The sequence below is a fragment of the Ammospiza caudacuta genome, chromosome 8 (genome assembly GCF_027887145.1).
Source record: "Ammospiza caudacuta isolate bAmmCau1 chromosome 8, bAmmCau1.pri, whole genome shotgun sequence".
Classification (NCBI taxonomy): domain Eukaryota; kingdom Metazoa; phylum Chordata; class Aves; order Passeriformes; family Passerellidae; genus Ammospiza; species Ammospiza caudacuta.
In genome coordinates, this window is record NC_080600.1 from 17,463,367 (window position 1) to 17,475,807 (window position 12,441).

The 12,441-nt window shown below is 36.3% G+C and overlaps 1 protein-coding gene across 3 annotated transcripts in view; it reads right to left on the reverse strand.

Annotated features, from left to right (window-relative positions):
- The window catches only part of LOC131560423 (hyccin 2), a 65,748-nt gene that overhangs the window by 31,468 nt on the left and 21,839 nt on the right, over positions 1 to 12,441 (reverse strand). For all 3 annotated transcript variants that reach the window (XM_058809117.1, XM_058809119.1, XM_058809118.1), the window contains exons 5-10: positions 7,795 to 7,974; positions 5,847 to 5,927; positions 5,117 to 5,232; positions 4,253 to 4,348; positions 3,290 to 3,406; positions 2,522 to 2,609 (exon numbers count right to left, since the gene is read on the reverse strand). In XM_058809117.1, the coding sequence (XP_058665100.1) occupies positions 2,522 to 2,609; positions 3,290 to 3,406; positions 4,253 to 4,348; positions 5,117 to 5,232; positions 5,847 to 5,927; positions 7,795 to 7,974 (678 nt within the window). The remainder of the gene's footprint in view (positions 1 to 2,521; positions 2,610 to 3,289; positions 3,407 to 4,252; positions 4,349 to 5,116; positions 5,233 to 5,846; positions 5,928 to 7,794; positions 7,975 to 12,441) is intronic.

The window sequence follows — 12,441 nt, forward strand, 5'->3', positions numbered from 1 at the left end:
CAGGAAAACAAACACACAGCACAATTCAGACTTGGCAAGCCAAGTCTGCAGCTATCAATGACAAAGGAAGGTTGGTTTCAGGCCAGATATCCACTCTTGCCTACCAGAAAGGAGCTCTAAGGAAAGAACATTCAATAAGAGCAGTAAGTGCATCAATAAAATACATTGTCACAATAGGGACTTGCTGATCCATGGTTCCTGTGCCCTGGACTTGGAAAACCTGTGTGTCTGTACTCTGAAGACTGGGATTTCTGTCTGAAAAGCATGCAGAACGCTTTGTTCAGAGGAAAAGACTGACTGGAACCGGTCTGCTCCCCAGGTCCAAGGTGCTGCTAATTCTGACACTTGCTGATTAGTTTGGCTCTGTAGAAACTCTCAGCTTTCTTGACCAGTACCCAGTGTTTGTTAACAGAAATACTTTTCTTAAGCCAGGAAAGGCTTTTCACTTGTGTTAATTCCTACCCTTTCCACTGCAGTCTCTGTATAAGAATGATTGATAGAAGACCACTTCTACATTACAGGTATTTCACAGCTTTCTGATGCTGGTTTTCCACTTGGGTTTTTTTTAAAGCTTAGGGTTTTTTCCTACAGGCAGTAAAACCCTAAGTAAATAAGAGTATGGATCCACTAAATGGTCAAAAATGTTTCTCAAAGAAACAAACACAGGGATCATGATGTTCCTCATTTTAATGATGACTGATGGTATTCCCATAATTACACAAATAAGTACCTGAAAACAGGTATCTAAAAATAATCCTAATGCAGGGGTTTGCCTTAATATTAAATAGACTTCAAAGAATTTGCTGCTCTTAGGAAATCCTAGGCAGAAGCTGAACTTAGCAACTTTCCTGTGAAGCTTCCCAGATGATAGTTATTTGGCACTAGTAGTTTTAGGTTTAAAATACAGAATTTTATACTGCTGCTAAATTATACACATCTCCTGAAGAATACAAGGAGAGCAAAGGGCTCCAATCTTTGAAAATGTCAAATTGCTTGAATATACAGCATTAGGGAAAAGACATGCAGGTAATTATTTTAATGAAACGGACAATTTCTTCAACCTACTTTTAAAAAAATGTTAGTAAAGCAAGACAGGAAGCAGGCAATGATTACAGTATTAGAAAAAACCCACCTCCCTGAATAGGCCTACATGCATATGCAGGAAAAACCTGACCACCAGGAAGGGGTAAAAATTGGTGATATCATGATGTCACCGAACAATGGGATAGAGAATCAATAAGAGCTTTAGAAAAAAAAATACATTCTAGAAGATTCTTACAACTAGAAGTAATCCCTAAGGACAAACTGATTAAAAATGAACAATGAAAACTAAAAATTGTCATATCATCAACTTCCAGATGCTCCTACACACTTTTCAAGTGCAGTAGTTTGACAGGATGGCCCAATTCAGCAGGTTCAATATTTAATTTAAAACTTTCAATCTGATGGAGTGATGAGTCAGTTCCAAAAGAAACCAACTATTATAATAATTCAATGGATAGCAGGCATTTTAAATGCAGCAGTGTCAAAAAGCCTGTAGATAAATTGTACAGCCAATATTAATACCTTTGGAGAATAATTTTATGCAATTTAGTTCAGAAAAGAGTGACCTCAGATTGCCACATAAAAAGATTTTGCAAATCCCCTCCTTCGTCAGTTATGTAAAAAGCAGTGACATTTTACTGCTGTTGGTACAGAGGAGGACTAAAGGCTTCTAGCCACAATTCTGATGCAGAAACTGAAACAGCAATCTAACGTACTTTATTCTCCTTAATTTTCCCTCTTCTTTTGATTCTCATCCCTACATCTGACAAAAATTTTTCCTTTCTCTCTTTCAACCTTCTCATCCTTCCCACTCACATCCACCTGCATCCAGCCCAGTTTCACCACTTTCCCCATTTCTCTTTTTTCATGACTGGAACAGCAAATATGATGAAAACTGAAGAAACCCCACCCCAATCAGAACTACTCCATCTTACTGCTGGTCCTCCAAACATGGTAAAGATTAAGATTTGTGTGACTTTTATCAAACATAAGCTGGCATTGACTCTGAGACTGGAGCTCCTTTCCACTTTCAGCTGCATCCTGCTGTTGCTTTCTCTACTTTGTTATCAGTTAAAACCCACAGCTTATTCTCAACCCTGATGAAGGTCTAGAAGCAAATAAAACACCTTTTTTGCAACCAATGCCCTGTAACATACAACTATTCAGTTAAGCTTCTTTGAACCACTCATCAGTAGCTTATGTCAAAACAACATAAACATTTTGAGCCAACTATAATATATTAGCAAAATCCTAGCCATCAGTCTCAATGAGTCCTAGCAGATCCCAACACCCTGGCTTAATACTCAGCAGAAAAAGTATGGTATAAATAGCCATGTTGCAAACACCAGCTGTTAACAAATCACTTGCATTTGATTGTGCAGTGAATGGACACAAAAGCTTTCATTACCAGCCACTTCAGAAACACATCCATACTCCTCTTAACCAGGCCCATAAATCACAGTGGATTGTTTCTTACCAGCAGGGGCTGTGAGTAGAGTTCAAGCTGTGCTCTGTAAATTATGTCCTCCAATACCTCCTGGCCAAGCTCCCACTGACCATTATATCTAAAAAGCAAAGGCAGACATTTATCTTCCACATCTTATGAAAACAAACTTGTTCTTTTTTCTGCCCAATTCAGCTTTGCACTTCTCAGCTTATGCAGAAAATTCATCAACTGTATGTACACCACAGTGTACATTCACTTCTTTCAGCACTACAGCGTGTTTTGTTAACTTCTTGGTGTAACAAGAAAGCTCCCCCATGTTCCCTCCAAACAAGACAAAATTGAAGCCACAATCAGGACAAACTTTAAAAAAATGGGGTCAATATGCAAACGCTAATGCTACTTAGCAGAACTGAATTTGCTCTAGAAATGTATTTTTGCTACCTCAGATGCTACTGACATTTAAGAGGTCTGCATTTCATCAGTTTATCTTGGCATCCAAGCTCATTATGCTTGTGAATAGAAGATATCTGTGGTACTGGCAAGATGGAAAAAACTGAAACCAGAAGCCTAACTCTCTTCAGCACCTACTGCTGGCCCTTCATCACCTAATTCAGTGCTGACAAAAATATTTTCTAATCTGTTGGCTGAATAAGCAAGTAATGGGAAATATACTAATTGATTACAAACTTGTGCTATGAATCTAAATATTTTTTTCAATTATAAACCAACTGGCATTTATATTTTAATTCATGTAAAAGCAGACCTTTCTCTTCAAGTAAGAAAACCCTGTCCACTTACATGGCGTAATAGACACCTGTGAGCAGCTGCACCATGAAGTCAGGGTCTAACACCACTCTACCACAGTGCTCTTTCCAGCGTTTCTCATGCTGCCGTGGAAATCCACTCACACACAGCCTGAAAACAACACCATTACAGGAAAGTATTAACTCCACAAAGAATACAAATGTCTTCACATCACAGAGATTTTAGTTATTTTAAAATAGAAATACATAACACAGAACATTCTTATGCTGCAGTTTTGTAGCAGTGCCTTGATACGCGGCTCACTGAAAGCCCAGTGTTACTCCCATGTAGCCAATAATTCCTCCACCAGTTTTCCTCAAATCATAACCAGCTTCTAAAGAACAAGATGCTCTCCACTACCAGCCTGGACACTCTTCCTAAAATTCAATAACTGAAACCAATTTTCTTTATAGGAAACATTTCAGTGGTACAGAAGAGAAGTATGTCTCCTCCCATCTAATGAATAATGACAGCATGCAAGTCACCTTGTAACTAAAGTCAGATAACACACTTATTATAATCTTGATAACTGCTCTCAGCTGCCTTGTAAGAAATATTTCTGACTCTTGAAAATAGGGTCTGTCTTCCCATATACTGCCTACATTAAAATCAGGATAATTTATTATATCCTTATTGCATCAGTTTCCTATCTGGATCTTCATCACAGAAGCAACACATGGCCACTGATACATAGCAACTGTGGCACTGTCTCCAAAACAACAGAAATCTCCTGCATATAAAATGTTGTCTTGCTTCTCTACTCAAAGAACAGATCAAATTTTCAGATGCAGGAAAATGAAACATATTTGGCAAATTCAGCATAGCCACAACTCAAGTGAAAATGATGGAAGCATACCAAGAACCAATCTATCCCCATCAGAAAGTACTTTTCTTTACTGGATGAATATTTTAAAATCTACATGACCCTGAAGACTACTTCAAAGGCAAGTGTCTCACCTGGAACCCATTGTACAAAGTGACTGGTAAGAAGAAGCAGGCATGTAGACAATAGCTGAATTGTAACACAGCATAAGAAAGCTCAGCACCTCGAACCTGAAAAGAGAAAAGCAAAATCTTACATTGTTTATATTCATAATATTTCACTGAAATTAAACACAAGAAATCTACAATTCAGGCTCAAAAAGCACCCTACAGGAAGGGGTGTCAGAAGTAAACACACAAATCCTTTAATCCTCTTTCATTATAATTCACTAACTTGAAACAGGCTATCAAAGGTTCACTATAAACACTTAAATTTATTCTTCTGAAAATCCTGAAAGCCCTTAGCATATGCAGGAACTATGAAGGAAATGAGATACAGCATAATATTTGGACAGTTCTAGAAGTGGAAATGTCTGCAATGCATTCAAAATTATTTTATCAGTTTTCCCAGTGCTGTCTTTAGACACAGGTAAAGCTAACAGTCATTAAACAGCAGGGCAATTTCTCTCACTCCTGTTCTGTCTATCCACTTAGCTCCATTCCCTTTTTCCAGTAGAAAAAAAGAGTCACAGCCCCTGATCAAAAGCTGAATTTTGTTACACTTCTAGGAAAAACTGAATAGACAGCCATAAAACAAAAGATATTCCTTGCAGACACAGAAATGACAGAGAAGTTATTCTTCAAAATCAACTAGTAGAAGAACATACAAGGATGGAACAAAGAAAAAGAGAATTGTACTCAAGACTACTAAGGCTGTTCTCTAGATTTATTGCCGAGCATTTAATGCTGAGGAAGGACTGATCACAAAATAGTTTTGTTTTGTTTCAGGACTTGTCTCCCTAGTGAAGCACCTTTAATATTAAGAGTACATCCACCTACCTGTTCTGTGCTGTGAAGGTTTCTCTTTGAGGATGAAGATCACTGTAAACTACTCTGATAAGATCATGCTGACTTAATGCTCCTTCAGTTAAAGCCATGGATCCAATGGTAGAGGGCTACAAGTAGGTGGTGGGAGAAGGAAGGAAGGGGGAGAAGTCGTAAGTAAAAATTCCCCAAAAGCATTAAAGCTCCCAACTACCTAAGGCAAAAGATACACTTATCTTGTGATCTGTAAAAATAGTACTCCAGAATACAGTGGAGCTAAAAACATTACCTAGTTTCATTGTTATAAAGTGTACACACTTAGAAGTAATACAGCAGGTGAGAGCAATTTTCAACTTCTATTCTTACATATCCATGTACACTTTGTCCTAATCACAGACCTTTTGTCAAGAAACATTAGTGAAAGAAACACACAACTGCAAGTTCTAACTGAACTAAGGAAGAGTTAGAAAGAAGATTGCTTTTATGCTAACATGTAAGAGGAGAAAAAAAGCAGTTGCAACTACAACATAACTCTATTAAAAACAGGCAGTCAACAAAGATTTTTGAACATTTATATACCTGCTCTTCTACAAATTCTATAGCATTCTATTACACTAGCTGCAAGCTGTAGACATTGAAAACTTACTACAAGAAGATGCATCTAAAATGGCCTGTGGCATCAAATGGATCCAGTTTCCATTCCTTTAATAGATCAAATTTAAATTTACCATAGTAGCTCTCTTACCTCATGATATATTGAGGGTTTAGATAATGAAGGGATGGTGAAAGACAAAACTTTGTTATTTCCATCTTTGTCAGCAATTTCCTGCATTAAAAACAAAACCAGAATTCAAACAGGAGTAAGGAGACAGGAGTGGAATGATTTTCAGCTCTTAGAAGGAAGTTAACAAATAAGTTAGATGTCCTGATCTGATAAGACTATTAACACCCCAAGGACTTTGTGCATTTGCAGAATATCAACAATAGCAACATACATATTTAACAAGAGGGAAAAGACCTCTATTACAGACTGCTCTGCAGAATTAGTGTGCAATACTTTAAAAAAACCCCAGCACTGGCTCTTTAATCAGTGAGACTAAAGATACTGACACAGAAGGGCTGATGAGTCACTTGCTGACAATGGGTAGTATTTCATAATAAATGCACCACAGAGAAAAGGTGAAATCAAGGGGACTAGCAAAGTTTCCTCAGGAGGAAACACACACAGTATTTTCTTCAAAGGCTTTCAAACTGGTCAGATTTTGTAGTTGCTAGGCTACTACATAAGCAAACCCTGCAGTTTTAAAAGAAAATATACTGCGAGCAATTACGTAAGATAACACCAAAAAGGAGTCTAAAATCCTGCCTTTGCACTTTGTACAGCAAATTTTCAAACAATAAGCTCCAGTCATTCCAGTTTATGTAAAAGTTTAGCCCAGGGCAGCTCAGTACTTGTAGTAGGCTTCAAGGATTATAACAGGAGAATGGCTGACAGAATTTGTCAGAACACAGAAGATTTATTTACCCCTTTCTCCTTCTAAGTATTCAGAAAATAACTTCACTCTCAGTCTATGTGCAGAAAAATATCAGCTTCATTAAAGAAAAAAAAATAGTGGAAGCCACTGTTCATTTTGAGGTCTCTTTCTTTCTGAATATGGAGAGAATGAAGAAATTACTGTCCTTAAAAAATATGAATCACCAACATGACTTTCAAATGAACTGCAGAACATTCTAGGAGGAGGAAAGATAAATGTACTATTTCAATCCAATAGACAGCACAAAAAATCCATTTCCAAGCAGCTTCCAGTGTTTTTTTTTCTATAAAAATAAATCTAAAATAACTAGATCGTCCAATTGTTAGAGCTGATCTACAGATACATAACTAGAATACATTTTAAGAATCACAGTTTGGCTATTCTGTATCTTATGTGTAGAAATACAATGCACAATTGAAAGGAGGGGTTTACAATGACATTAGAGGGAAGGGTGATATTCAGTAGAGTATGTTTCAAGGTCCTATACCACAGAAATTCCACTGGAGACTGTTTGATAAATTCAGCAGTACTGCCACAAGAGACAGTCTCATAACATTAAAAAAGAAAACATTTTCAGGCCAGGGTAAGGATGTAAAAAACTACTTTTACATCCAATAGCCAAATTGAGTAATTTACAGTTGCTTATTCTTAAAACCAAAGTTCCCCTCAAGACAATTATCTTACTCAAATGGACACATGGATGTATCTGAGTGCTCACATGCAGAATGGCTTCACCATCAAACTACCCCCTTAAAATAGACATGTTCAGAGTACATGGGAGGGCAGGGGAAGTGACACATCAAGACTAAGTATATGTGCCTGACAATCATAAGAAGTCTTATTTTGCAACATTAAGAAGGCCTTCCTAATTTCCTTACAAACAGAAGTATATAAAAGTTTGAAAAAGTCCATGAGATGATCCTTTCCAGTGCAAATATTTTATCCAAAAAGATAATTTAAAAAAAATATATATCTTTGCAAACACATCTTTACTAAACCTTCATTACATTATGCTTTTCCCTGTATTAAATACACTCTCCTTTAAGTGTATTTTAATTTTAAATATCTTGTTCTAATAATTTACTTTATTCCTAGCAGTCAGCAATGCAAAACTTCAGATCAAAGCTGTCCTCAGCCATTGCCACTCATCTCACTCACCAGGTTGTAAATGCCAAGCAGCAATGCCTCAATGCAGCCGTTGCTCTGCCTGTCCCTGCTGGCAGTGAGACGCAGATACACCCAGATCAGCTCTGGCAGGAACTGCAGCGTGAATCTCTTGAGCCGGACTTCAGAACTCCGATAAAGTTCAAAGAGCTGGTGGCAAACAGGCTCAAGGAGCTGTGGAAAGGCAAAAAAGCTAATCACTGACTGGTAGGCTTCTCTAATAAGGGAGAGTGAACAAATCAAGGGGCTATATCATATAGCCACTGCAGTCAGTACAAATTGCATTTCCTGCTGGCAACTGAGTGAATGAATCACACTGGTATCTGTAAGGACAGACATGTGGGACACTGGTATACAGTATTTGGACATGTGGCCACTACAGCCACTATCATGTGTGCTTTGATAAGATTCTTCTCTAAGGCTATCAGTACAAGATTTATTCTCTGTACAGGTACTAATTTAAGGTGTGTGACAGACACGTGGTTTGAACTCCGTGCACTGTAAAACTTTAGTGCAGTTGTAAGATCTATGGAAGCACAAAGGTCAAAGATCAGCTGCTAATGACAAGTCTATTGACAGAAATATGAATTAATTTCTTACCTACACCTTTCGAGTCTCAAAACCAAGAACTGAGTGTGTTCATTACAATGCAAACTGATCTTTTCATTTTGAGTTGCAGTTCAGGTTTCTCTACAAGAATGAAAATAAAGGCTCCTATCCAGTCAGTGTGATAAAAGCATGAGGTAAACGTGCCATATTAACAGCCTATAATGCTAAACCAATAACTAAGACTCATCCATGAAACTTTTAGGCAACAGGAAAAAAAGCAGGAAGAATCACACTGAACAGTCTCATTCTTTCCCATGACTAATCAAGTTTTTATTACCGAAATCAAAACTTGATTGGAAAAAAATCTAAAAATTTCTTAAATTTCCATTACAAACTTTTGTAATGTTTGTGACCACTATCTAATATTGTGTTATACTAAATGTGATGATCTGACATAAGGAAAGTATTTATGGGATTCACTGCCCAAAAAGGCAGGGGCATACATGTAACCTAAGGCATCCATACTCATATAAAAGAGCTAGAGACAGAAAATAGAGGCCAGAATCTCAGGTCCTCATTCTAACAGTACATGCTTCATGCAGCTCTCTTAGACATACAGACATACAGATTAGATAAGGCATATATGACCCTCCTTTCACTCCCAGGCATATGCACCTGGGACTTTCAGAGCATTAGCAGCATATTTAATGGGCTTTGATGCATTCTTTTTTCATTAATTTGTCTATTCATCATAATCATAGTATGACAAACTTCCTGTAGAATTGAGAGTCACACTTTTGCTATGCTGCACAAAGATATATTTCTGTGGTTTACTGTGAACCATCCATCCTCTTAAAAAACTTAGGAGTCCCTTGCTAAAAGCTGAGGGACCAACATTTCTGCAAGTGAATAGCTGGAATGTTTGATAAATGTGCAATGCCATAAAGCTCTACCAATTTCACATACCCATATTTACACTTAGATATTTTACACTGGTACATCACAAACACGAAACATAAATTTGACAGAATTATCTATTAAGAGAGCATCACCCAGGAAACAGTTTCATTTCTGAATTTCACTTCACACAATATTCCAGTCAATGTAGCACACCATATTTAACCAGTGATTACGTAAGCCATAACATGACATTTACGTAAAATAAAATGTCAGAGAAATCTCTTCTTAAACAAGGCTCTGGTGTAAGTACCTTGTGTAACAAGGGTCTGATTGACAGACTTCTTACTCTAAGCTACAGGCCAGTGTTTACAACAAAAGCAAAGAGAAACTCTACAAGGAGAATGAAGAAAGAGGACATTGACAATGTTGACACAGAATGAGAGAAGTCCAGTCATTTAAAACAAATGAATTTTTACAAGTCATATAAATCTGTCTATAGGCATAGACATCCATATTTATATGCATGTATAGAAAGACAGATAGATAGAAAGATATAAAATAACCCAGCCACTTAAGTTTTGGCTTGGGACCTAATGGAAATTTGAACTCTGTAAAGCTTCTATTAGAATCACTTAAAGGTAAAAATGGTACAGCTTTCTGGTAGTATATTTATTCCAGTATTTCATACATGTATAGCACTTTATGTTCAAAAGTGCCATAAGTATATACTTTCTTAATCATTATTTACTTAGTAGAGACTCCTATCTAAAAGTGACAATAATTCTTAAAACCAACTGTTACAGTAAATGTTCTAATCCTCAGAAATAGAACTGTATCCTTGCTTTATGAAAGACCTAACATATTTCAGATGTTCAAATTTAAAAAGCAGTTACAAAGTAATTTGGACATCACTAAATAAATTTGTAGATTTTTTTCTTTCAAAGAAAATATGATTAAGAGGAGAACAGAAAGAAGAAGAAGAAACCTCTGAAAAACAAAACATGCAAGCATATCTGCAGCGAGATGACAAGTGCAAGAAAAGCTAAAAATATTATCTGAAACCAGATATATACAATGGCAATGCTATAAATAGTACTCGTATTAGATTAGAGATGACAGCAGCCTAAAGCTGTTTCCTACTTGAAATCAGCCAGTCTAATCCAAGTCCCATTAAAAAGAGTGGAAAAGAAAAATTTATTTTAGCTAAGTCAGATGACACTCAACCAGAGCAGTTACTAAGTTTATTCTACCTACATTCAAATGCAAATTTTATAAAATTAGTCTTTTAAGACTAGGAAGACATTCTCCCTAGAAAAATACAAGCAGTATCCAGTCAGTGGTGCTGCAAGCATTCAAATTCTCCTTATTTTTAGTAGTTGTCATATTTGTTGTGGAAAATGTTTAACAACTGCAATTACATAGGTAAAAACCTGTGACTACTAAAGCACTTGTGCTGTGTTCAGAGCTGGAAGAAAAGCTGTAAGCTTTTTCCACAAGAAAAAGCTGCCATCACAAAGATGCTACAACACCAATATTTTCAAAAGCACAACCACCCAGGATTTTCCCATCAAAGTACAGCATGATAGCCTCCCACCTGGAAACACAAGATTTGACATTCTGAGAAAGAACAAATGTTCTCCTTACATCCTAGTTACCTGGCTTTCCAAAGAGCCAGCCTCCTCCAAGTAATTCTCTGAATACACATACTGAGAAGACAGTGGATAAACAGAGGAAATGGAGCTTTTGTCATCAGTAATGGGTGTATACATGAACTGGCACACATTTTTTAATCCCCAAGATCTTTCAGTCCAAAGTTAAAGCAAACTGTGTAGCACAGAAATCAGAAAAAAAATCCAAAGTAAAATATCTCTTACAATCCTCTCTTTTTCCTGACAAACAAAATTTTAATTATAAGATCTTTCCTATTAGCATAAGCAGCAAAAGCATTAAAAAAAGGACATTTTTACTGGCTTAAACATGCAGCGAGCATCAATGATCTAGTTTTCACTCTTCATTTTATTCCTCAGAGATGCAAACCAGTCATGTTTTAAGGAAGATGATGAATAGCCTTCCTTTGGCTTATTTTACAAGTTTTCCAAATGCTAAGAGTCATATCTTGAAGTTAAATATAATGTTTTAGAAAACGAATGACAAATATTGCAATACTTGCCTTTCTGAAGAATTCAATTGCAGAAAATAAAATATGCTTACTTTAGACTTAACCATACCATAATGGGTGAAACCATTTATTATTTCAAGAGTACTGGGTCTGGGCTTGCTTGGCATTACAAAGGTGATCTCACGGTGATCTCACTCTGTTTCATAGCTGCCCTGAGTTAAACCTAATTAGCACCCCATGAATATTCAATATTTGAATTTCAGTAACTTGACATCCATAGAGTATTGTCTACAGCCATAAACCAATCCTAAAAATTATAAAACTATCTGAAAAACAGAACTTCAAAAGCATTTTACTTGTGAATTCCAATACCACACATAAATCAATATATTATTTGGTTTAATTGGTTGTATATGAGCAATACCACTCTCTACACTTTTAGCAAATTTCTACTCCAGTCATCTTTATCTTTATATTTAAAAATGTCAGGGCACTTCCTCAAAGGCAAATAGCAACAATTCTATTTAACTTATCAATATGCTTGCCCTCATTTAATAGCTCACAAACAGTAGACACCTGCAAAAGAGAGAAACAGCTTGGTTGTTTAGTTCCTAAATATGCTGATTCCATGTAAAATTAATAATCCTGGTCTTATCAAGATAGAATGATGTGATTCTAGAAAAAATTGTGTTTGCCCTAAACAGTTTGCCACTTATTAGAAGTTTTAAAAATCAGTCAACTTTATGATTAAATTGCACTAAAGAATTGTCCATCACGTTTAAGAACCCAGAAACAGTATTTTTATAATAGTCTTCCACATGCATTTAATCTTCATAAGCCATGAATTACCCTTCTAACAAATAATGCCCTATAAAGCATATTTAAAAACCCCTCTTAGAGGGGGGTTTTTTGTTAGAGACAAATATTGTTAGAGACAAATATTACTACACAATTATGTAAAGTAACGAATTCACTTTGGTTATATTCCTCACAAGCAAATAACTTTGGAAGAAGTACAACAAGGAAATACATCCTGCCTTAACAAGTAGAACCTGAAGCTGGACATCTTTGTG